Below are 26973 nucleotides of genomic sequence, written 5' to 3'. Positions count from 1 at the left end.
ATGTCAAAACACTCTTGATCGAGAAAACCCCAAATGGGGTCATGACTGAAAAATAATTGAGCCACAATACATATGTAACCATATGTTTAGTTGGCTTTTTGCTTGTTTGCTTCTGTTTGGTTTTTCCATCTGTCCACGTCAGAGTGTCAGGAGTAAATTATTTAATCTCTTTTTCTTAAAAAAAGAAATAGATGCTAACCCTTATTTTATAGATGAGAAACACAGGAGAAATCAGTCATTAAGTCAGTCAGCAAACATTTATTGTGTGCCTATTGTGTCCTACACTGTGCCAAAGACAGTCCTTATTCTCAAGTAGTTCACAGTTTAAATGTGGGAGACCCATTCATATAACTTTGTAGAAACAAAATATGTGTAGTATGAATATGTGTAGAATGTAGTATGAAATAATCATCAGAGAGAAGGCACTAGTATTGAGGGGTTTGTAAATGAAAGGAATAGGTAAAGTAATATTGGGAAGGGAGGCTGTAAGTGAAACTCAAACATGACCTTTTTTGTCTTGGGAATGGCTTTAAACTGCATTTTGAAAGAAGCTAAGAACTCTAAGAGGCAGAAGCAAGGAGGGACCTTATTGAATTGGAGGAGGACTCATCTATTTAAAACTCAGCTACTCATACCTGTTTAAAACTTTATGGTTTATGTAGGTTTGGGTATGTTAGTAAATAGGATGTATATTATTAAAGATGCACCAGACAAAGTTCAGTTTATCAAGATTTTTCAAAAATAAAATACCATGTAGGCCTTAAAGCTTTGGGACTTCAAAAACCAAACCCCCAGCAGTCAAGGATAAATGATGAAGGGAGAATGGGAGGACCCATTAGTAACATGTCCACTGGTTCTGTTCACTGTGTCCCAACAGAGTGTGGAAGGGGAACATCACGAGAAGGCGGTGGAACTGCTCAAAGCAGCTAAGGAAAGTGTCAAACTGGTGGTCCGCTACACACCCAAAGTGCTAGAAGAGATGGAGGCTCGCTTTGAGAAGCTCCGGACTGCTAGGCGCCGACAGCAACAGCAGCTGCTGATTCAGCAGCAACAGCAACAACAGCAGCAGCAGCAGACACAGCAAAACCACATGTCCTAGGTGAGCACCATCTTGGCTTCCTAGGCAAAGAAGGACTTCTGGTGCAGGATAATAAACTGCATGGTTAGAAGGGGAAAATTCTCACTTAAGTAAATGAACATTTGTTTGTTTATTTGTGCATTCAGCTCATCTCTCAACATGCGTGTGCTACCTTCTGATAGAACATTAGTCTATAACATTTTTAAAATTGCTTCATTCAATAAGCATTTAAGCTCTGTATCTGGTTTTTATTGATAGTGAGAAATCCACGGGGAGGAAACTTCATCTAGTTGGCAAATTAGACTATTTCAACTGATGACCTTAGAAAATTGCCTAAAGACTTGGCAACAGAGCCAGGAAATGTTGGGGAAACATCATACTGACTTCAAGACCAAACAGTGCTTTTCAGGTACCCAGGATAGAAAAAACAAAAAAAGAAACCATCTCTTGAGGAATGAACATTCTATGGAGTAGGAAACATAACTCAAAAATAAGTCAAAAACCCTCTCACCTTGATGGGGTCAGAAAAGGGGACACCAATAGGTCCATAAAAGAGAGGATTAGGAGAAGCATTGTTCTAAGAGGCTATCTGTGTATCCTTGCTAAAGTAGTGCTTCAGCGAGGAAAAAAATACAATGACAACTCCTAATAGTACCTTCAGAGTCAATGCTGTGGCACCACCTCATTGTGTTCTTTGGCTATAGAAGAAAAATAATGACAATTAGCATTTATATAAATTTTTGAGTTTTTACAAAGCATTTGACATAGGTAATCTCACTTGATCCTTGTAACAATCCAGCAAAGGGAGTGTTATTATCATCCCCACTTTAAAAACAAAAAATCTAAGGCTCAGAGAGAGTTTATTAACTGCCCAAGATCTCATAGCTAGTTTCTGAGTCAAGATTTGAATTCAGTTTAGCGCTCTGACTTCTATGTCACTTAGAGCTGAATCCTATTTTAATGGGTCCTAAAATGATTCTGCCTTAAAAAAAATATTAAAGTCATTGTGGCCTAAGGGGTAAGAATATATTGACAGCCAGAAGGTTCATGCTGACTATCTTTTCATTTAAAAACTGAAAAGGAGGCCAGAGATACTGAGTGAGTTTTTCTAGATCACATAGAATATAATAGTAATGGAACTTGAACCCAGATCTTATAATTTCGAATAGAGTGCTCATTAGCCTTGAATCAGGAAAACCTGAGCTAAAATTCTGTATCTGATCCATATAGGCTGTATTACAAATCCTTTTTATAAATCCCTTGGGAAACAGTTTCTAGAAGGAAGAAAGAGAAAAAAAGAAAAGGAAAGGAAGAGGAAGAGAAGAAGAGAGGAGAGGGAAAGAAAGAGGAAAGGGAAAAGGAAGGGAAGAAAAGAAAAAAGAAAAGGGAAAGAAAAGAAATGGAAAAGAAGGGAGAAAAGAGGAAAATGATTCATATTGAGTTTCCATTCTATGTTGAAGAAATTTAAAATCCAACATTTTGTGAGAATCTGTGCAAAAAGTGAGTAAGTCATCTGGTAGTTCCATTGTTTCCATTTTAGAAAATAAAGACTCAGTAAATCCTAAGGTTAGAAAGTTCCATAAGTAGTTCACTTCTCCAAGAAATTTTTAAATCTTATTTTAATGTACTTTTTCAAAAACATCATATGAGATAGGGTAATAGTAAAGAGTGTTCTCATATTGCCAGAATGAAACACATGGCTATACACACACACACACACACACACACACACATATTGCTGTCATAATATATTTATCTTTATTTGGTATTTTATGATGACATGTGAAACCAGTTAACATTTTCCCAAGCACTGCCCCTTTATGATAATTATTTCTCTGCTACCCATTCTTTATTTAAACATGATGTCACATTTAGAAATTATTTAATCCAAATATTTCTTTTTAAAAGATAGTGACTGCTTTAGCCAAACCACAATTTTATCATCGTCATACTAATTTTATACCATTTGATAAATCTGAGAATCAGGAGGTTGGGATTGCATGTCTGAGCTCTTGTCAATTGGTACAACCTTTTTTGGAAAGCAAAATAAAAGTGGTTAATATGTTTATACCATCTGGCCCAGAAATTCTATTACTAGGCTTATACCCCTAGGGAGATTACTAATAAAAAATAAAGGCTCCATATAGACTAAATTTTTTAGCAATACTTTTTTTTCTGAAAAATTTGATTTTATTTTTTAATAAAAAGGTCCATGCTCAAATTAAATTTAAAACTATTTAAATATCCAATGACAGTTTATCGAATGGCTTTCCAGATATTTTAACATTTCTCAGAACTAAAATAATGCTTTTAGCAATACTTTTTGTGGGAGCAAAGTAAACAGAGTAAATGTCCATGTATTTGGAAGATGATGAAGCAAATTATGATATATGAATAAAATGGAATACTATTATTCAGTAAGATTTTTAAAAAAATAATGTACATAGAAAAGCATGTAAAGAATTCCGTGAGCTGATGAAAAGTGACATAAATAGTTGCAAGAAAGCAATATGTATAATGATTACAACAATGTAAACATTAAATGTAACTGTCAAATATAACCATAAAACAATGGAAAATGAATGTTACCAAATTGCAAAGCTATATGACTCCAAAGAAGAGATATAATATATACCCTCCACCTTTTGCAGAAGTACATATATTTGAGGGATTGATAGGTTCACAGATGTGAGACATTGTCTATAGCATCAGAATTTTTTTTGACATTTTATTTAGTTTTGCTGAATATTTTTCTCTTTCTCTTGTTTCTTTTTAAACTTTTCTTATAAATTATGGTTCTTTAGTGGGGGGGGGAAGAGAAAAATAGAGGGACATAGGAAATTTAGGTGAGGTAAAATCAAAATATATAAATAAAAATCTATTTCTTAAAAAAAATAAATAAATAAAAATAAAGTCCGAAGTTTGCTACTCTTATGAATCTATTCACACCAGTGCTCTGATTTGCTCAGTCCATATTTCCTTCAATCCATATTTTCATAGCTCTTTGTTTTGTCCATTTCAAGAATAATGGAATTCAGAGCTGCTAGTCATGTAGAGTGTTGGTATTCTTTCATCACTGTGCCTAGATGTTAGAATTGTCCTGTGAGTCAGGTGCTAGAATACAATAGTCTCTACTGTCTGCCAACAATGTGTCTACATTTTGAACCTCAAGGCTTGTTTTCCCCAGAATCCATAAATCAATCTTGGTTTTAGGGAATAGGTCTCCCTTAGTTAGAAACAGAGACTAGATGACTACTTGTTGCATATGTTAAAAATGGAGATTTAATTGAGGCATGGGTCAGATTTAGATCACTCCTGGGGTCCACCTAATTTTCTATGTTTTATACTTGAATTTTTATCCTCAATCACTCACAATGAATTGCACCTTCTCAGCATCTACTGTCACATCCCTCCAATCATACCCTTTTTCATTATAGACTTATGCTACTAGACTTATGCTACCACCATCTCATCATCTTGCTTCCCTCACTTCACAGCTAGTAAGTGTTTGAGACAACTTTGAATTGAAGTCTTCCTGATTGAAGTCCCAGGCTCTATCCAATCTATCAGCTACCACCTCTAGGCAGCTGAGGGTGGCAAGGGATTTGTGTTAGGGAAAACAGCTCTCTAAGTAACATCAGAAATTAGCAAAGGGGGTGAGAGGCAGGGAGGTAGCCCAAATATCCAATAGCCCAGATACTCCAAACAAATTTGGTTAAAAAACAGAGACTAGGCAAACCAAGATTTTAATAAAGCCAGCTCCAACATTTGGGTGGTTGAAGCCACTTTTTGTCTGTGGCCTGCAGAGCAGAGACAGAACCGATTAGAATGAATCACTGCATAGGAAGACAAGGGTGGAATTGATAGCCACAACTGGAGAAAGAGTGAATTTAATGTTTAGGCACCAATGCCAAAAGATGCTCAAGATCAATTTAATGTTCATCAATCCACTGGAGTCTGTTATCAACACTACAAAGGACTGATCAACTCCTGATTATAAATTGTGAAAAGAGAGTTAGAGATGAGCATTGAGCCACTAGAAAATGAAGATGGATTAATTCAGAGGTTCACTCCAATCAGATTGGCAGTGACAGCAACAGCATTCAAATTATAGAGAAGACTTATATAATTGTTTAACAACCTGGTGTAGTCTGGCCCAAACATAGAAACCTATACTGAGACATGGAACTAAAAATATGAGTAAACAGAAGAAAATACTGAATATAATGAAGAAACATCTAAGAAGTAAAGCCAGAACAAAATGACATGATAAGAAAAACTGAAGAAAATTGGAAGTTATATTCTCATTGATTGGATCATAGATGGAGAGTTAAAAGTAACTTGGAGCCTATCTAGTTCAATGTATTCTTTTTTATAGAAGAGGAAACCCATGTATGGACAACTTAAATAGATTATCTGTGATCACAAAGTTAGGAACTGTTAGAGGTGAGACTTAAAATCCAGGTTTTCTTGATTCCAAGGCCAATGTTATATCTACTGTACTGTATTAGTAGAGGAGAGATCATTTTAAAATGTTCAAACTCCTAGAAAACTATGGTCAAACTAAAAAAAACCCAAAAAACTTGAATATTACATTTTAAGAAGTGATCAAATAAAACTGACATATTGGTAATGAAAGTCAAAGTAAAAATAAAAGGAATCAATTTCTCCCCTGAAATTCTAAACCTTCACTAAGGTGATAAACAAAACCTAAGGTTTTTAAGTCAAAGATGCAAATGCCAAAAATAGTTTAAATACCAAGTAACTAATCAGGATCAACCAAAACTTGGCAGAAACTTACTACAAGAAAAAAAATCTTGGAATATAATGATGTAGAAGGCAAAAGAAAAAAGCTTGTTAATGTCAAAACTTGTTATGCAAAATAGTTACAATTATGGGAGGAAAAAATATGCCCTTTAATGGAATAAAGAACTTTTAATGGTGGGAAAAAAAAGCGTTAAGAGGAAAAATTGAAATGTAAACATAAGAGTCAAGAGAAACCTAGAAGGACAACCCCATTTGAACGTTTGGATACGATGAAATAGTTCTTACATAGTATTAAGAATAGAATAAACACATTTCCCTATGAAGGATCAATAAGCAAGACAATCTTTGGGCCTCAGTATGGTTTTGTTCTATTTTGTTGGTTTTAAGAGGAATTATAGAAGATAGGGAATAAATTTACCATTATGCTTAAATTAAATTAATTGAATTTTAAAAAGAATACAAATATGGGAAAAATAATCACCTAACTTTTATCTGAAACAAATAATCATAAATTTAAAACAAACATACTCAAAATGTTGGTGTAAATTTACAGGGAAATGGATGGAGAAAAGGGAAATAGGAGAAAGGGGTTCACAAGGAAAGCAGAGACAGGAAGAAATGATCATAACCAAAATAAACCTTAATTTCAAAAAATTAATCATGGGGTAGAGAGTGGGGGGCAGGAAGGATAATGTAAAAAAAGGAAAACGTATAATAATCAATAGTTAGGGTCTACGATGAGAAAGAGAAAAAGGGGTGAGGAGAAAGAAAAGACAACTTTTGTTATAGATTACTAGGGCTTATACAATTTTCTTCTTTTTCTTTCTCCATGTATGCAAAGAGATAGAGGAAAAATATAACCAACTATTGGGTAGTTAGGTAGTGAAGTGGGTAAGAGTGCAGTACTTGGAATCAGAAAAGACCAGAGTTTATATCTGACCTTTGAAAGTCACTAGCTGTGTGATACTTGACAAGTTACTTGACCACTCTCAAATTCATTTTCTTTATATGCAAAATAGGGGTAAATAATAGGATGTACTTCATAGAGTTGTTGTGAGGATCAAGTAATTTTGCAATATTAAAATATATAAGTGCTAGTTATTATTATTATATATGGTGATAGGAAAATAGACTTACAATCATGAGTGAATATGAATGGGATGAATTCAACCAAAAAAAAGGAAAAGAATGGATTTGAAAAAGAATTCAACATGATGTTTTTTATAAGAAAAGTACTTAAAACATAAAGGTTCACAGAGTTAAAATAAGGGGTTGGCCTAGAATTTATTATGTTTCAGGTAATTTTTAAAAATAAAGAAATATTGCGAAATCATTCTCTTACACAAGGCAAAAATGAAGCGGGTGGTAAAAAAGATAACAAAACCTATATTTGGCTTAAAAAGCATCAAAGAAAATAAAATGACTTCCACTGTTAAAATACATGTGATGAATGCATATCATCTGAACTCTTAAATGTTAATCAAATTAAAAGCATTAGTGCATAAGCTATAGGATTCAGAGTTATGAAAAGTTGGGTTCAAATTTTACCTATCTCTAAGAACCTCTTTGTTCCTTACTTTTTTTATCTGTAAAATTGGAGTATTAAACTCTATGACCTTAAAGGGTCTTTAAATTGTAAATTTATGATACCATGAAAGGACAGCAAAATTATAATATTTGGTTACTTTAATGTGCCCCCTTTAAAGCTAGAAGTAAATAGAAAAATAGAAGAAATTAAAGATTTGTATAGAATTTTCAATAGCTAGATGATAGTTTTCTAGTGATTAGGGTTATACCTCTTCTTAACTGTAAATCTCACCTTTACATAAAGTGACCATGTTATTAAGCATTAAAAAACTCACAAATACAGAAAAGAGAAATATTAAATAATTCTTTACTGATCACACTGCAAAATAATTATAACCCCCAAAATAATCTAAAATATTTAAAATTTAAAGAAATGACTTGAGACTACTAATAAAATAAGTAGTAAACAAAAAGAGGAAAAAAACTAAACAAAATTAAAATTCTTATGGATCTGAATTTTAGGAAAAATTAATAAAACAGATCATTTTAAAATCTGATGTCAGCCCCCCAAAACAAATAAAAATAAAATTGTCAAATTAATTAAAATTAAAAAGAAATAACAGCAAATGAAAAAGAAATAAAGATATTTTACATGGTTATATGCCAATAAAGATGATGTTTTAAATAAAGAGGATAAATATGTATAAAAGTATAAAATACTATGGTTAACAGAGCATGAAATAAAGAATTGAAATAACCCAAGCATAGGAAAAAAGGAATTAAAAACAATATATGAATGAATCCCCAACATGGGTAAAAGGAAGGATCAGATAGAATTACAAATACTATTAAATTTCCTCAATTTATAAGCATTATTTTTAAAAACAAGGAAAGATAGTATCTTGCTAAATTCTTGCTGTAAGATGGATTTGGTTCTGAAATAACCATCATGAGGTGTCATATAAATAGAACAAGAAGTCATATCTGATAAATAAATATCAAATGAAATATTAATAAATCATTTATATAGCATATCAAATCATATATAAATTATGCATTAGGTTGAATTTATATGAAACATGCAGGATTAGTTCAATATTAAGGAAATTATCAACATAATAGAAAATATTCATATTTAACATTATAAAATCATATGATTGCATCAATATAGACAAAAAAAGTTATTTGGCTATATATACTTCTCCCTTGTATTAAAGTAATTTAAAAGAAAATAAATCAGCTATTCCTTCACATGTTAGTGTCTATATAAAACCAAAGGTTAATATTTATAATAGAGAATCACCAGGGATATTTCTAACAAGATTCCGGGTAAAGAATGGATATCTATTGTCACTACTATTATCTGATATATTTCTAGAAACATTTGCCTTAGCAACAAAGAAGGAAAAGAAATTGATTGGATCACAATTGAAAGATAATAAAGGAATGCAACTATTGTTGGGTTTTTCTTTTGTTTTGTTTCTTGCATGTTGTGGTTGTGGGAGAATCCATCTACTAAAAACACACACAGGAGTTATATAAATGGAACTACAAAGCATCCATTACAAAAAATAAAGACAGTCCTAAATAATTGGAGTGGCATTAATTGTTTATTATTTTGGACTTGATAATCCAATAAAAATGAGATTATCTAAATTAACTTATAGTTTCATTGTCATATTAATCATACTACCAAAGGATTGCTTTCCAGAACTTGAAATAATAACAAAATTTACTTTAAGGGAACAAAAATTCAAGAAACTTGAAGAAAAAATGGAAAAAAAGTAAGTGACAAGGAAGGAAATTATCAGTACCAGAATTCAAAATATCATCAAAACAATTTGGTATTAATTAAAATATAAATGTTTATCAGTAAAAAAGATTACATACCTAAGACCTGGAAGCAATCAAATATAGTAGCATGGTAAGACAAAGGAAGCCAATCACTGGTATGAGGTCACTATTTGTGCAAAAATTGCTGAGAAAATTAGAAATTAGTCGACATAAAGTGAGTTTAGGTTGACATTTCACACCATGTATAACAATTCTCAAATGAATGAATATATGAAGTAGATATAAAATAGTCTTATCACAAACAAATTAGAGTAGACAAAGAGACAAGGAGAAATATTTTTTACAATTATGAATAAGTGAAGAGTTTTTGACTAAAGCAAGAGTGAGAGAAATATGCAAGACACAAAACAATTTTGATTATATAAAAAAGTAAGTTTTTTCCTTAAACAATAAGATAATTATGTACTCTCTTCAGTATATATAACCAATCATGCTCTAGAGGAGAATTATGATGAAGTGCGCTTTTACTTATTTCAGGATAGGTGATAGACTCTAGGTGCAAAAGGAGACAAACATTTCCATATAGAACCATTACAACTCGAATTGTGTTTGCTAAACTGTGTTTTTTAAGAAGGTGGGGAGGAGTAAAGAAGTCAGAGTAGGACAATAAGAAAACAAGCAACAATTAACTAGTTAGAAATACACAGATGAGCCCAGAAGAGAGTTCAGAGGAGGACATGTACAAACAAGACAATGTTACTACTATTATATTCAGTGTATACTAAGAGAAACATGCTATATGTAACAGATTCACAGTTTAATTTATTATTCTGATTGGGAGCTTTCTTTTTGTAATAATCTTTTACTTAACAATTTTAAAAGTTATTTGCAGCAATAAAGTACTGTATGAAACATAAGGGATTTTTATTTTTCTGCACTTTTTCAAAATTTCCCAAAATCAATTGACATTTAAATTATTAAAAGGGATCCTAATTTTTTTTTGATATTAACACAATAACTGGTGTTTATTTAGTTCTTGAAAGTTTACAATGTTATATACATTATCTGATTTGATTGTTACAACTACTTGGAAAGCAAAGTTGTGATTTGTCCAAGGTTACAAAGTTACATGTCTGAGACAGAATTTGAACCTGATTTTAACTCTGGTGGTTCCACTACACCATACAGCACCTTCAGAATAATTGGTATTCATTAAATGCTATGTTTGTTACTTGTTTGTAAATGTGTATGTATGTCGGTTTACAGGACATCTCAAAAATCTAAAGAGCAATTTAAATTTATTAAAGCTTAAATTACATTGACTATCTATACATATTTAATCATTTATATGTATATACAAACATAATTACATGCATCCTATTTTAAAATATGAAAGGGCATATTTTCCCATTATGTAGAATCAAAAATAGCAAAGATGAAACAGTATATGTACTTTTTTACAAGTATCCAAAAGATAGAATTCCATCATGACACAAAATGCAATTATAGTAGGTACAGCAAACTATTTCCCCTAAATCAACACTGGCTACTTTAGTTAAGTAATTTATAAAGTCCAGTTCCACTTTTTCATTACAGCATAAAGTGATCCCAGATTTCTTAAAGAGAAGATTGTTCCCTATATTTGTTCTTTTCTTTGCTCTTTTCATACCTTTTCTATTTTCTCCTCTGGTTAGAAATAGACTTCCCTTTTTCTCACCCCTGGTCTCCATTTTGACATCCTTTCCTTTCTCCAACTCATGTTAACATGAAGAATTCCCTTGACCTAAGAAGTCATTGTTTGGTACTTTATTCTGCATTCACTCCTTTGCATTATAACATCATATGTGGGAAGCTTTGTGGGAAAATGTACAAGCTACTAGTCAGTAGGAAGGGTCTCATCTCAATCTTTGAAGGTGTTAGGAGTTATGAACCAGCTCTCTCAGCCTCTGAGACACCCCTCAGTCTAGATGTCTTTTGGATACTTGATCAAGTATCTGCCTCAGTTTTATGATGCTACTCTCTACGCTGGCTATCTTTCTATATCTGAACAGTCCCTCTCAGGCTCTCATAACCTGATCTGATCCTCTATCCCTGCGTATACCACAGGGTTGCTATACTTTACCATAGTGGGCACCTTCATTTTTCTAGTCACCCCACAACCATCCTGGTTTGGATTCTCACCACCTCTTATCTAGACCAGTCAGATATCTGCCTCAGCCATTATCCCATGAAAAGTTCCTTTCAGTCTTCTTAAATGAAGGCCTCATTCACCTCCTGCCCTGCCCCTCCTCAATGCTATGACTAAGTAGTCAAGCTATACTTTTACAAAATACAAAATACTATTTTATTTAGACCCTTATTTAGGAAAAGGGGAAAAAAGAACTGTTGCATTGCAGTATTCCTGTAAGTCTTACAAACAAAAACTTTGATATTGATTTTCACACTTAAATTGTACAAAGAAACAAACATCACAATACTCATTGGCTATTGATAGCTGAATGTAAAAAATAAATCAAAAGCAACAAACTTCTTTTTAGACAAGACTTTAAAGAAAAACACATTGAGTAATGCTTTCTTAAATCTCCATCTCATAATAATATTAAGAGGTAGTCAGTGATTTTACTGGTTTATTGCTCCTGTTTAAGGATATCTTCCTCTCAGTGCAGACATATAACATGGCACTCACAAAAATAAGTTTTCTATTATTCACAATAAAGAAATAGCATATACAGAGTAGGGTCTATTTCCTGCAAGTCTGTATGTACTGTACACAACAGGGAAGCTTGTAGCTCATGTGGATCTTGGGAACATTTTGATTCTGATCCACTGGATAACCTTAGTTTTTTTTCATTGGTAGCTGAGTTAAACACCATAGGAACTGTGATTGACACTGAACCATTTTAGTGGTTTCCCCAGAAATCATGCTATAGAAGAATTGAGCCTAATACCCAACACAGTAGTCCATTTATTTAAAAATAATAAATAAAATAAATTGGGGGGAAAATCATCTTTTCTGACCATGTGGAATCATATTTCTTGATGAAATCAAGATTGCTGGACTTACTGAGATTATAATATGACCAGGGTCAAACCACAATCAGGTTAAGAACTTTCTACAACCTGTCTTAACTCTTCAAACAGTGGAACAATTTCCTTTTCTAGGCTGACAATCAGTCCAATATTAGCATTGCTGCTTACTATGAAACTTACCACCAATGGTAATCAGACTACTTGGTATGTGTTGTAGTAGCAAATGATACTTTTATTTTTTCAAAGTCCAAGTTTGCTTTCTGGTCTGTTACAAGTACAAAAGTAAATAGAAAAGCAGGTCTCAAAGGATGCTTTAGCATTACCATTTGCCATTTTGATAAGAGCCACTACATCCCTTTCTGAGGCATGGTATGAAGACATTCTTTAATATTTAGCAATTTTTGTAGAGGAGCTTCATCAAATCATCTGCCACAATGAGCCCCTTCCTTTCACAGTGGGGATTCCCACACCTGGCTTAGGCTGCCAAGGTTACTGCTGCCCTAGGCTTTAGGTAGCTATGATTGCTATGGTCACTTCCACTTGAACTCACTGGCACATGATTACTAATTCCTTCTGTTCCCCTAATGTTTTTACTCTGAAGATTTGGAGAGCCTTGTGCCTTATACAAAATGCAACGATCTACCTAGTAATTTAAAAAATTATAGTCATATTTCAGCATCTAAAAGTGCCTAGTATGGCCCTAAAGATTTGTTGCCTTGTATACTTAATTTCAATTCAATTCCCTTCTTGTTAATACATTTAAATATTGCATGTTCTCAGATCCTATTGTTATCCCATTACGTTAACCCACTTTTTCAAGCAAAAGGTATCTGTACAATACACACACACACACACACACATTTTTCTTATGTTGGTTATGGGTCTTTGGAGCATAGAAGGGAGAACCACCCATAAAACTGATTTCATGGGCATTGAGAATTCCTGATATTAAAACTCCTACCAATTTAATTAATTAACTTCTCAGTAATTTATGGACTCAGAGAATTGTTTAGAGTTTGTAATTTGCCAAGTTGGGTCTCATAGCTACTATATCATGGAGCAGAGCTTGAAAGTAGATTTTCCTTATTCTAAGACACTGCCTCTATGATATAAATATATTTGAATGTGTTTGGAAATGTATATTTCTCCTTGACAAAATAGAGTATATGGTATAAGTTTCATTGAGGAGGTACTTTAATATTTCATTTTTTAATTCTTGTATGCCCAAGACCTACAACTATGCTTCATATATACTAACTGGTTGATTGATCTGTTGGAGGTGGTATCTCTAGATTCTTTATGTTGGAAAGATCACTCACTGTCTTGAGTTTGAGTACCTAGGGTTAAAATCTGTTCTCTATCACTACTTGTGTAAGTCTGGACAAGACACATTACTCTTTCTTCATGTATATATGAGATGGCTGGACTACATACCTTTTAATATTCCTTCCAGTTTGATCATTTCATGAGGTCCCCTCCAAAAAAAAAAAGAATAAAACATGAATCTATTTGTGGATGTGACACAGAATCCAGTAAAAATTTTATGGTGGAACTTATTAATTTAATATTTAATTGATTGGATTTAAAATGTTTAAATGAGATTCGTTCTACTTCTAATTCAGATGAATGTTGCTTCTGAGAAAAGATTTGAATTCATCTTTGCCTTACTGCTTTGGGGAAAACATTCAATATCATTTTATTTTCAGAGGGATAAATCTCATAGAAAATAGAAGCTGATCTATAAAATGCATATTAGATTTGGATTTGTTCTCTTTTAAGTGGACTAGAGTTTCTACACTCCAAATATGTAACCATGTCTATTTTTACCTTATCTGTGGGTGTTTAAGCCTTTAAAGAATAACTAATAATGCAGTGTGAGGGTGGAAACAAATATTCCTCAGAGACTTACTGTACTATATACTTTCATATTTAAAATTTCTTCAAAGAAAAAAAAAATAATCTGATCCTCCTTTCCTCAGAATCTCCAAAAATGAAGATTTTATATCAGAGAATTCTAGAGTAGTGGTATCAGATTGGAATAAAGAAGTATATTGACTTAGAAAACAACAAATTTACTTTATGTTGTACTGTATTTTTATTTATTCTGTGAAACATTTATTAATTTTATTTTAATCTGTCTTATGTCTTAGGCCATACTTGGAGAAGGGCAGGATTTTGACACCTTTGGTATAGATCATTATGCTAATAGCTGGGGAAATTTAAAAAAAAATAGATAAGACACACTGATCCTGGAATTTACAGTACGGTGATTATAAAGGAACAAAGACAGATAATCATAATGCCCAACATCACATAAATACTTTAAAAGGTTGCCTTCCAATAAGTGTTGTGTGAGGTCCAAATGGATCTTCATTGATAATGAGATCAGACAGACTTCATAAAGGACATGGCAAATAAACTGAAATTTCAAAGAGAAGAAGACATCAAATAGGCAAAGGTAGGGAAAGTGGTCTGACACAGATAACAGTATAGGTAGAGCACAAGGCACTCTTGAGATGACAGAGGAAAACATTCTGATTGTAAAATATATGTAATAGTAGAGGATCTTAAATGCTTAGTTAAGGAATTTATGATTGACTTGGAAAGCATTAGGTAACTACAACAGATATTTTAGCAAAGGAATGATATGGATAAAATCTATATATAGCTAAGAATATTCCACAGCTTGTATGAAAAATTAATTGCAAGAAGGAGATCATAAGGGAGGGTTAGGCAAGTTTTTACTAATGGACCCTTAACTCTTTTGCTGGTCATCATAGTCCCAAAGTATAAACATTTTTTTCAATCTGTTTGTCAGAGAAGGGAAACAGGAGATTGGGAAAGCAGCTGGATGGAGTAAAAAGGTCAAAGAGAGGGCTTGAGCATGTTATTGGCAGATGAAGAACTGATAGAGTAGAAGAAATTAAAGATGCAAAGGAGAGAAAAATCACTGGAGAGAAATCTAGACAGGATAGGAGGAAATAGGATATTAACATGGGTTAAAAACTTAGGCAAGGGCACATTGTAGTGACCACAGATAGAGTAGCCAAGGATTAAGTGATACTGATGATGTTTATGAGAGATACTCAACAGAGTATGCAAGAAAAGCCAGAGACCCAAGAGCAGAACCAAGTTGGTGGAGAATAGACAGGTCTTTATTTGAGCTTCTCTTGGTGTACCTCAGATCAAAACCAGATCAAATCTCTGAACTGGTTTTGGAGTGACAGTTCCCACAAATATTTAGAATGTAACATTTCCAGCAGAAGATGTTTTGGAAGAACTTCAGAAAAGGTCCCTCCTTAGAGAGGGGAACAAGGGGGAACTAAGAGGGGAACACAGGCACAGTGCAAGAACCCAGGGCAGTGGGTGTCCACTTGCTGGGGAATTTACTGGAAGGCTCTTAGCCAACATACAGCAGTGCCGGCTACTCTGTCCTGGTGGATCAACTGATTAGCTGTGAGACATACAATGCAAATGCAAAAGATAGTGAGCCCCTGAATCCCAGAGTAATGCAGGATCTAGCCAGGCCCACCCAGCATAGGGAGGAAGTCAGCAGCCTTAGTCTAGGGCAGCCTAAAGCTACTGTCATTTGTAAAGGAAGCTTGGAACAATCTCCCTTTTGACTTCAACCTTTAAAAAATGAGCAAAAAACCAAAAAGAGCTGTGACCATAGCTTTTATGGAGAAAGAGAAGAACAGAACTTAAACCCTGAGGATCCTAAAAGCAAATCATCTCCAGAAGAAGCCCTAAAGGATGATATGAGTTGGTCCCTATCTCACAAGGCTCACTTGGAAGAATTCAATAAAGATTTTAAAAATTAGAAGAAAAATGGGGAAATGAAATGAGAACTTTGCAAGAGAGTTTGGAAAAGGAAACGCAGAAATTATCTGAAAAAACTTCTTACAAATAGATTTAGTGAAATGGAAAAATCATATAACTCCTTACAACATAGATTTGATGAAATGGAAAAAGCATATAACTTTACAAAGTAAATTTGATGAAATGGGAAAAAAAACAACTCCTTGAAAAACAGAATTTGTGAAATGGAAAAAAAATCCAATGAACAAAACACCTCATTTAAAAGTTCAGTTGACCAAAGGCAAAAGGAGATAAAAAAGCTAAGTGAAGAAAATAATTCACTAAAAATTAGAATCAAACAAATGGAAATAAATGATGCAATGAGACTTTAAGAATCAGTCAAAACAAAACAAAAAATGAAAAAAATAGAAGAAAACGTAAAATAATTCATTGGAAAAACAACTGACCCAGAAAATAGATCTAGGAAAGACAATGTAAGAGTTATTGGACTTCCTGAAAGTCATGATTAAAAAAAAATAGAGATCCAGTAAGCCAAAAGAATGTGGAAGATATAGCTGTGACTGTCATGACTGCTATTTTGATAACACTCTAGAGAGACAATCAGGTAGAATGGAGAGAATATTAGTCCTGGAATCCAAGGAGGCAAATCCTAACTTTGATGCTTATTACATTTCTGTCCTTTGGCAAATTATCTGACTTATATTGAGTTAAATGTCCTCATCTTAGAGGGCTGATTTTCCAAACTTGAATGAATTATAAATTACAGAGAGCTTTGTGTCCAGCAAACCCCTTGCCAGAGCTTGTCAAACAGAATAAAGAAAATTAACTGGAACAAAGAAATTTCTGTTGACAAAGAAAAAAGAAGTAAAAGATGTTTCTTCAGGTACTCTGTATAGAATTGTTGCTATAATTTCAAAACAAAATATACTCATTTAGGTTCATAGTTATACTCAATCTCAACCAGATGGTCTTTGAGGCCTCTTACAGCTTATAGCTATGATTTCTGAGGCTCAGTTGAGGGGAGAGAGAGAGAGAGAGAGAGAGACAGAGACAGAGAGAGAGAGAGAGAGAGAGAGAGAGAGAGAGAGAGAGCCAAAGACCTCGGTTCTCATAGAAACTACCTTTTATATTTTCATTAATCCAGTTCAATCCAACAAGTATTGTTTACCAATCATCTACAATATGAAAGGCTTTGTGGTTGGCTTAATATAGGAAAAATATATAGAAACCATTAAAGAGTTTATGTTCTAGGGAGTGGGAGGAAAACAGATAGGGATTAAATATGTACGTAAATACAAAATATATGCAAAATTAATGAAAATTATACCTGAAAATTATATATTATACTATCTGTATATGAAAATCCTCATGGGTAGGAGGGAGCATCACTTTCCAGTTTTTGTATGTCTCTAATTGTTAGAAAGTATGTATGTAGATAGAAAGATATAGACAAATAGATAACTGGCTAGTAATAGATAGATAGATAGACAAGTGAACAGAAATCACCATTGCTCCCAGGAATACTTTCTGAGGCCCAGCATATAATTTTATCTCTCTTCCTCATAAAAACCTTCCAAAACCTAAGTACTTTGGACATTTCCCAGCCTCTTCTACCAACTTGGATCTTCTGTAGCCCAACCATCCCTAGTTGTTCTTGGTATTAAAGATCACCTTCCTAGCTACTTTGATCCCCTAATGTCCTAGCCTAAATCTCTCTTTTTAGCCTCATCAATATCCTGGCCATCCTCAAGATCTCCTTTTCCATATATAACACTACTTCATAATGACTTGGTGTTAGACCTTTGTAGAAGTTCCCCCTTTCTTCCCTATTTATCTTATAGTATAGTACAATGGAAGATTAGCCCTGGAATTAAAACACATAGGTTCAATATTACCTCTAATGCTTGTTTACCTCTAATTGGCCCTTGATCAAATCACATCGATTACCTACCTAGGTCTAAGTTTCTTCCTCTCTATAATGAGAGTGACCTTAGGAGCCCATCCTCCCCCTTTTCTATCTGCTGCCTCTCTTTTGCTTCCTCATCCTTCCTTCCCAAACATCAGCTTTTTAAATATATTCTCATCACCTACCTATCTAATAGCAATAGTATAAGGACACACACACATATACATAGAGACAAAGACAGAAAGAGACAGAAAGTCAAGTTTCATTTTATTTAGTTTAATAATGCACCTATGCATATTTAGACTTTTTAAAAAACTCCAAATAGTAAGATATAGTTGGAGTCTTGTGGGAGATGAAGGTTAGGGTACTCAGTTAGATTTGGATTAGGTAGCACATGGTAAGTCAAGCTGATTATGAGAAAACACTGAATTCCAAATAGCATCAAGTTCTTCCATCAGCAGCTACAGCCAAAAATCTGAGCAGAATCTGTGCTATGGGGCAGGAGGTAGGAATTACTGTTGTATCCTTTCAACCTTACATATAATATGCCATATACAAACGTCAGTGCCAGAATTAGCATCATCAATTAGTAAGGATGGCATCAGCTAAATTTTTTGCCATTTTAGGCTGGTAACTACTTAGTTGTAACTTTAACATACTTTCACTCTATGGCAAACATCAATAATTAGTTTCTTAATAGTTTCTCAGAGGACTATGATTAATGCCAATGCTGAAGTGAAACATCATTTCTTTCCAGTCCACATTCACCATACTGTCAACAATCAATAAGCACCATTCTAAAGTGTTTATAATTTGTACACCAATCACACATGAATATTCACAAGTGATTCATGAATCCCAGGAAAGGAAAAACTTTAGGCATAAAATCTCTTATTTGAAGGTCACTTTGGATTTATTTAGAAAGGCAAAGGATGAAAGATCACCCAATGCTTTTTAAAATTCTCTTGTGCAAAGAAAATTCCAATTAAGCATCAATGCATCCAATGTACATTTGAAAACATTAACCAGAGGAAAATTCCTCAATGGCATTTTTGTCTTCTTCACAGACTATAAAAACAAGAAAAAATAAAAAAATCCTCAGAATGTCTAAATTGGAAGGGACTACAGAGGTTTCTATACCTGAATAGGGATCTCTTGTATAGGATCCCTAAGAAAGTCCAATCTAGTGAGAGGAAAAAAAATTAGATCTTGGCTAGCTTCAATTGTTAAAAAATTGATTTTTACCCTCATATCAAAATGAAATTTTGGTTTGTTTGTGGTTTTAGGGCTGTTGGGTTTTTTGGTTTTTTGCTTGCTTTTTAGCTCATATCCATGGTTCCTACTACTTTTCACCAGGGCCAAGAAGATAAAGTCAATTTAACTTCATTTGAAAGCCCATAAAATACTAAAACAGTGATTGTGTCCCTTTTAAGTTCAGGCTTACATGGATCACCCCACATGTTTCTCTCAAATTCAATCAGTCGTTACTGTTATTTGTGACTTAGACCAAACCTCTGCACTTTTGACTCTTTGAAGTTACCATAAACTCAGAAAAGTATTTTTTTCCTCCTTTATTCCTTCTTCCTCTCTTTGCTCTAACTTTCCAGTCCCCACTTATGTGCTGTCTCCTCCTCCTGCATTAATTATAATCTCCTTGAGGGCAGGGGTTGTCTATCTTTTTGCTTGTAATTCTAACCTGTTAAATACCCAGTATTTAACATATAGTTAAGTGCTTCTTAAATCCGTATTGCCTGCCCACTTGTCCAAAAACTTACTTTTAACTACTGTTATCCTTTCCATGCTGTTTCTTTGAAAGTAGCAACTGTTTTGACATTGCATTTGTGTCTGTTGTGTTTGGCATAGAGTGAACTCTTCATATAAATTGATGTTTTTGTTATTGTTTTATTGAATTCACTCACCCCATGCCTGGATATTCTCTCTTTTTATTCAAAGACAGTTAGGAGCAAACAATTGTGACAAGAAATATCTACATCTGCTAGAACTTCAGAATTCTGATCCCCAAAAGGCTTTCTGGGAACTATCATTAGGACTTGGCCTTCAATTATTTTCTCCACATGAGCATACAGCAGGTCTGCTTATTTCTGCATGCTATCTTAATATTTGGTTATGGCTATGCTGTTTCCTAAGTCCTCTGGGATATCTATGAGTGGAAGTCCTAAATGTACCCTTATCCTGCCTGGATACCTATAATTCAGCTACAGCTCCCATCCCCAATTCAATTGCAGCAGAACTCTAAAGACTTCTTCAATTTTAACACTGGGTGAAAAGGTATTGAGTTCACTTCTTGTCTCTGCTGCTTACTGCCTTGTGTAAATTCAGGCAAGTCATTTAGTTATCTGAGGGAGAAGGAGGAAATTAGGATATATGACCTCTAAGATCACTTCTACCTGTAAATCTAAGATCTCAGGTGAATTTATGTTTACATTGACATACCTACTAGCTACTTTCTCTGCTTCCATAGTTTTCAAACCAAGCACCAGGTTTTCATTCTTCATAAACTGCTCTAACTTGCATCCTCACTACCCATGTTCTGGCTTTTAACCACTAGGAAACCATGCTAAGACTCTGTTAACAATGCGTAGAGAAACTTTCAACACTAATTATACTAGGCACCTTTTGAGAAGATATTAAAAGTTAAAACATCACCACTTGTTTCACCCAATCTTCATATGACATAATCTTCAGACCCCCCTCAGCATCTTATCAGATGTCTTTTTTAAATGTTAGACTCACTTCATTACAAACATCACAAACCTCTATATATTAAGGTAACCTGAAATTTCATCTCATTGTTAAGTCATACAGTTGACTTGTGCCAAGCTTACAATCCACTAAAATCCAATTTCATTAATTTTTCTCACTGTTGTATCATACAGTAACTTGTATTGAGCTTAAACACATTCATATCTTTAGATCTTTACATTTCTATTTTCTAGTAATATTTCAAGTGTCAGCAAGTTAGTACAGTGTCAGGCACTGTCTTTAATATGCTTATTAAATGCTAATTGACTTGATTTGACATGTGCAATTGACTTTTACAGGTGTGGAATCATCCAAAGATCAAATCCCTCAGAAATGAAATTACTTCATCATTCAGCAATACTATTATGTGACAGGCACTTTAGTTACCAATAATGACAAAAAGAGAAAGATGAGATTGTACCTGCCTTCAAAGAGCTTATATTATATCAATGGAAGTAATATGTGAATATGCAAGCATATTTAAAACACATACAAAATAAATGCAAAGTTAACTAGAGGAAATAAAGACACTAGCATCTGGAGAGAAGATTTAGTAAGAAGGTGGCAAGTGAGCTTAGTGCTGAAGGAAACAAGGTAATCTAAGAGCAGGAAGTAAAATGAGAATGAATTCTAGGCATGGAAAGCAGCTTTATAAATTCTTGAAGTTGGAAAATAGAGTATCACATATCCCTAGCAACAAATACCTTGAGAACATGCGTAAGTGACTCAATTGCCAGCCCATAAGGTTAGATTATGTTGGATTTCCTCATAGCACCTTTCCATTTCCCCTGCAGTTGAAGCCCCATTCCTTCAAAGAAGGTCCATATCTAGACCTCAGAGTCCCACAAGCTGTTAAAACCACCTCATTATGCCACTTCATTAACACGGTACCTGATCATTATGATATATTCCTGTCTTAACCCTTCACCAACTTCCTGTAAAGATTTCTCTCATTTATGTAAGCTACTTGCAAAAAATATTGATAATGTTGTAATGTTTTAATTGCTTTTTATTATTATGAATTTACCAATAAATACCAACAAATATCACTTCCTTGTACAAAGAAAAGCAGAAAATTTGATTTTATACGAAACCGTAGCTATTATAATTTGTTTCTTCCTTCAATCTTCAATTTATGTCATCTAAGAAAATCCTCCCTGATTCCTCCTAGTCACTAGTGCCCTTTCCATCCTCAAATTTTCCTAAATTCATTCCTTTATATGCTTTGTCCCTAAATGTATTGTCATCCCTTTGAGGGCTATGCATACTTTTAATTTCTGACTTAGTATTTCCTACCATAGTCCTTTTAGTATTTTTTGAAGGCATTTAGTATTTCTTGAATCCATTTGAGTTAAAACAGAGTCTAAATGTTTCATGTTTTCAGGTTTCCAAACTAGTGCTATTTGCAGCATTCTGTCTCTCATTCCCCATTATGAGTGCTGCTTTTCCATTGTTCATTCAAAATATTGCTCTCACAGATATCCAACACCCCTTTCACACCTAGAAACTGTGTGCCTGAATGAAAAAAAATGTAAATGAATGTGTCTTTGTGGATAGTCTGAGCATATTTTAGTCAATGGAAGAGAGAAATAGCTCATTTCTCTCAAATTGTTTTTTTTTTTTTTTTTCTTCCCTTTAGGTCACTGAGAAGAAAAAATTTAGATCCAGTGATCTGGCCATCATGTAGAGTTGGATCTGTGCTTCAGGGTTACAGCAACTGATGAAAGGCAAAGAAAGCACCAATAATCATACCTGTCAAGAAAGAAGCTATGAATAAACACTGTTAATTAAATTCTTTACCAAGACAACTCTATACCTTCTTTCTCTGGGCCTGACCCCCTGCCAATCATGTGCACTTTATACGCACAACTCTTCCATTCATAGCCCTGGGAGTTCTCTATGTGTAAAAATGAAGGCTTCTCCATATGCTGTTGACTACACCTGCAGACTTTAACATTCTAGGAAGAAAAAAAATCTGTGGCTTTTAAATACTTTCCTAGGGCCAGGGATGGAGTGAGTCTTTGGCTTAAAGTTTTTTTTCCAGAGATTAATACACCCCTTATTAGTCCATAGATCAAACTGCATCAGTTCAAGGATTTGCCATTTAAGACAAACACTTCTCTTTGACATTATCATCCTCATGCCCTATACTATATACATATTGTAGAATTATTTGAATTGGACTTCCAGTTTATAACAAATGCAAAACTTTTTTTCTGAAAAAAATAGCAAGTTATTATACTATATTTATACTGTATTCAAGTTGTAGAAGCAATTGGCTTTTTATTCTTGGTGTTTCCATGAATTTTATTATGCATTAATTAATAGAATGGGGCAATTTTAGATCACCTTTTGCTTTCTTAGCAGCAAGGGTAGAGAACTCTAGTACTGTATTTTTAAACTTAGGTATTGCTTGTAACTACTATTCTGAGATCTAACTGAATATAATGTATATTTAATGCCATAAGATATATATTGTCAGATTGTATTTGTTACAGATTTATGGTCTTTTCTTACTATATATATTCAAAATCTGGTAAGAGAATACTACAAAAAAGACCCAGCTTCATTGAACACATGATAGATATAACCCAGCTTTCTGTATTTTTAATTTTTATATTTTATGGTTAACAAACTCTGGAAAAATGTAAAGTGTTTCTATTTACACTGTCATCCTGTTTTAGCAATCTATTTGATAACAAATCTTGGACTTTTATAAGCTAAATTATAATATATGTAACTATATAAATATGTATATACATTAATATACATACACACAAATAATATGTTATACAAAGCTGCAATGGTTATCTTCCCAAAGATTGTTAAGTGGATATTACTGAGATTAGAAGATTGAAAAAATGATCATTTTTCTTAAAAATTAGGATTAAGAAACAATAGGTTTATATGTTCTAAAGTCTAAATAGATACTATTTCTTCCAGGGTGAAAGGATTCCAAATTCTATGAATATTTCAACAAAAAATATTTAACCAGTTAACAATTAGTACAATATAACAGTTCAAGAGGACACATAAGATTTGACTGAGGGAAAAAAAAAGAGGGAGTCATACAATGGATTTTCCTTCACCACGTAGAAAAGGAAATATTATTATCCAAATAACAGGATAATTTCACCGAGGTTTATTAACCAAAATAAGAAATGTTCCATAAAAATTTTGTAATTAAGAAACATGAAACAGCTATCACACACCAGACTTATTCTCAGAAAATGGAGCTATTGTGCATGATGTCATTTTTCAACATCCCTTCCAAGTCTTAGAAAAAGATTTACTATTGTAATAGCAGGTTAGGCTTTGGCATCTTCAACAGTGATAATTATTTCAACAACAGAGAGCACAAGCCCACTGAAAGGCAGAGAATCTGGAGAGCAGACCATCAGCCACTTTTGACAGTGCCATGCTGAGGTAACTAAATGCCAACTTTGTCAAATCAATTCTCTCTGAACTTGAAAGGACTGAAGTATGAGCTCTCAGTGCTCTGTAGTTAGCAGAAATGAAAAGAGAAAGAAGACAATGAAGGAAATTCTTAGATGATATTTGCTAAGTTTACAGAAGACCATTTTTACTTTTTAAGCAGATTATTAGTTATTACACAGAAAAATCTCAATACAATTGAGTGTAATTCTCCTTTATGAAAGTCACTGGTCTTTTATAAGAGAGAAAGTGGCTTCTTCAATACCTTTACAAGTTTCAACATTCAATTCTTTTTTTTTTTTTTTTGTCTTATTTTTTTTATTCAATTGAAAACCCAGATAATGTTCCCAGGCTTCTGCAAATGGAGTTGGGGGAACAAGTCATGCACTGTGGCCAGCTAGTGATGGAAAGGACAGGGTGACCTCTGACTTCTCTACAGAGGAAAGCCCATCTTCGGGTGACAGGGCGAGGAGACCTCAGGGCAATGAGCAAAGTAACCAGGCCCAACAGACATTCAATTCTAATGTGACAGTTCAAACTAATGCAGAAAATAGGATACCTTTATTTGACCATAAATGTTGTCTGAATATTAAATCACTGTGTGATTTTACATTCATACAAAAGGATTGCTATTTTACATGTTGCTAAAGAAGGATTTTCCTAAGCTAATGTCAGGTATATGATTTCCCTGTGTGTTGGAAACATAATAATATATATATATATATATAATGTATAAAGCTGGATAGTTTCATGGAGGTCATTTGGTCTAGCTCCTTTATTTTGCAAATAAGAAAACTGAGGTGGAGATAAGGGGCAGTGACTTGGACAGGGTCACTATAATGAATCACTGCTAAATCATATTATGTATACTGAAAAATCATCTCTCTCTCTCTCTCTCTCTCTCTCTCTCTCTCTCTCTCTCTCTCTCTCTCTCTCTCTCTCTCCGTGTATATATATAAATTTCTAATCTTTAGCAAATAGAACTACTTTCAAGAGTTGCCAAAAGTACCATTTCTCCTTAATTAGTTGATTTCTCTGCCAAAGGAATGGTTGAAGCTGGATATTCTGTTGCTGTGTGTAACTCTTTTAGATCTTATCTAACTACTATGAGAAGAAGGAAGTTTTGCTGTTCCAAATTGTATCAATGCTATGATCAGCAAGAATATTTTCTTTGGATTATCTAAAATGATATTAATAAACCTACCAGTATCTTGTATTATACATGAACTAGGAATATTCACTTTGTTAAAGTAACATGACCTTCTATCGATAACAATTTAAAATTGAGCTCTTCATCTTGCACAGGTTGATGATACTTGGTATTTAATGGTTTGGTTCCCTTAATTGTAAAGTTATGATATAAGCTACAAGAAACAGACAATCTGAGCTTTTCAGTGGAGTATTTATATTTTGATTTTGTTGCTGTTTGAAAGACACTTTCTGGAAAAGAGATAATGAATTTAATTCACAATTGACTTTAGAAAGAAAAACAGTCTTTTGAGTTCCCTCAATCATATAATCAATAAAGAGCTCTCTAGTTGCACAAATCACCACTATCTTTTAAGACAATTCTAAGACTTAAATTTCAAAATCTAATATTTATGGGCTTTTTATGGATTTAGTTCTCTCTCTTAGAATGAAGAGGTATTACACCAATTTTCAAATGTAGTTTTCAACTATGACACAATTGATTCTATCTATTTTATGGTGATATGGAAAAAGCACTGGATTTAAAATGAGAGGACCTGAGTCTAAATCCTGCTTCTAATTCTCACTGCCTGTTTGAACTTTGGCAACATAATTAACTACCCTGTGACTCATTTTCCTTTTCTTTATGAGAGTTGGACTAGATGACCTATGACTTCATTTGAATTCCAGATCTATGATTAACTTATTCAGCTATGTCTTTATAGTACCTGTATATTAAAATGTTTATGCTATCTGAAGATGCAAAGTTATTTAGAAATGTATGGAAAACAGACTGACTTTTTGAAAACTTTTCAACCTAGATATTTAATTGTAACCATGAATGGGACCAGTCCCAGGAAAAATTACAAACGAGAGGTTTGACTTGTACAGATCAAGAGGATACTCCTTAGGAATTCCCTTTACCCTAGACAAACTAGATAAGCCTTCGTTCCAGAGCAGATTTGAGAAATTTGCCTTAGACCAGTAACATATTTGGTTCACTAGTTCCAAGGTAAATACTGACATTTCTCTTCACAGCATGGATGGGATTGCAATCCATATCAGCATAAAGATTATCTACATCGAGAAAAAACATAGATTCTTGAATGTTCTTCTTCACCCCTTCCCCCAAAACACACACAATTAGTACATTTTTAAGCTCTAAAAACTTTAAAGATGGCACTAAGACTTTTGGCATGCTCATTTTAATCTTTCTGTTCTTCACCTCCAAACAGTGCTGGTGCTGATAGATTAAATGTTTCTTTTGAATTTCCTCACAACAAAAATAATAGATGATAATTATGTGGCATTGATAATTGCTCATATTTCTCTAGCCTTTTAAATCTTCCAAAGCACTTTCTTCATAATTATATTGAGGTAAGAATCATCTTATCCTTACTTGGCACATGAGAAAACAAGATTCAGAAAGGTTAAGTTACTCATGGTCATATAAATACTGTGTTGGAAAAAGATTTCAAATTTAAAAATTTAAGTGGGTCAATTGTATAAGCCCTAGCCTCGAAGTCAGAGGACTTGGGTTCGAATGATGGCTCTACCATTCCACTACCCATGCAGCCTTTGACAAATATTTAATCTCTTTGGACCTCAGTTCCTTGATTTGTAAAAATAAAGAGGTGGGATCTCTGATATCCCTTTCAGGTCTTAA

General features: G+C 33.5%; 1 protein-coding gene across 3 annotated transcripts in view; it reads left to right on the top strand.

Annotated features, from left to right (window-relative positions):
* Positions 1–22487, top strand: part of LIN7A (lin-7 homolog A, crumbs cell polarity complex component) — a 184948-nt gene extending 162461 nt beyond the window's left edge. Inside the window, exons 5-6 of one of the 3 annotated variants that reach the window (XM_074270863.1) lie at positions 878–1099; positions 22324–22487. In XM_074270863.1, the coding sequence (XP_074126964.1) occupies positions 878–1099 (222 nt within the window). In that variant the 3' untranslated portion in view covers positions 22324–22487. Of the gene's footprint in view, positions 1–877; positions 1520–20983; positions 21067–22323 lie in introns of those variants that run through there. The other 2 variants (XM_074270866.1, XM_074270862.1) reach the window with 2 other exon arrangements.
* Positions 22488–26973: the final 4486 nt, after the last annotated feature.

The sequence above is a fragment of the Sminthopsis crassicaudata genome, chromosome 5 (assembly GCF_048593235.1).
Source record: "Sminthopsis crassicaudata isolate SCR6 chromosome 5, ASM4859323v1, whole genome shotgun sequence".
Classification (NCBI taxonomy): Eukaryota; Metazoa; Chordata; class Mammalia; order Dasyuromorphia; family Dasyuridae; genus Sminthopsis; species Sminthopsis crassicaudata.
The sequence above is the reverse complement of the archived record's forward strand: the minus strand, read 5'-3'. Positions and strand labels throughout refer to the sequence as shown.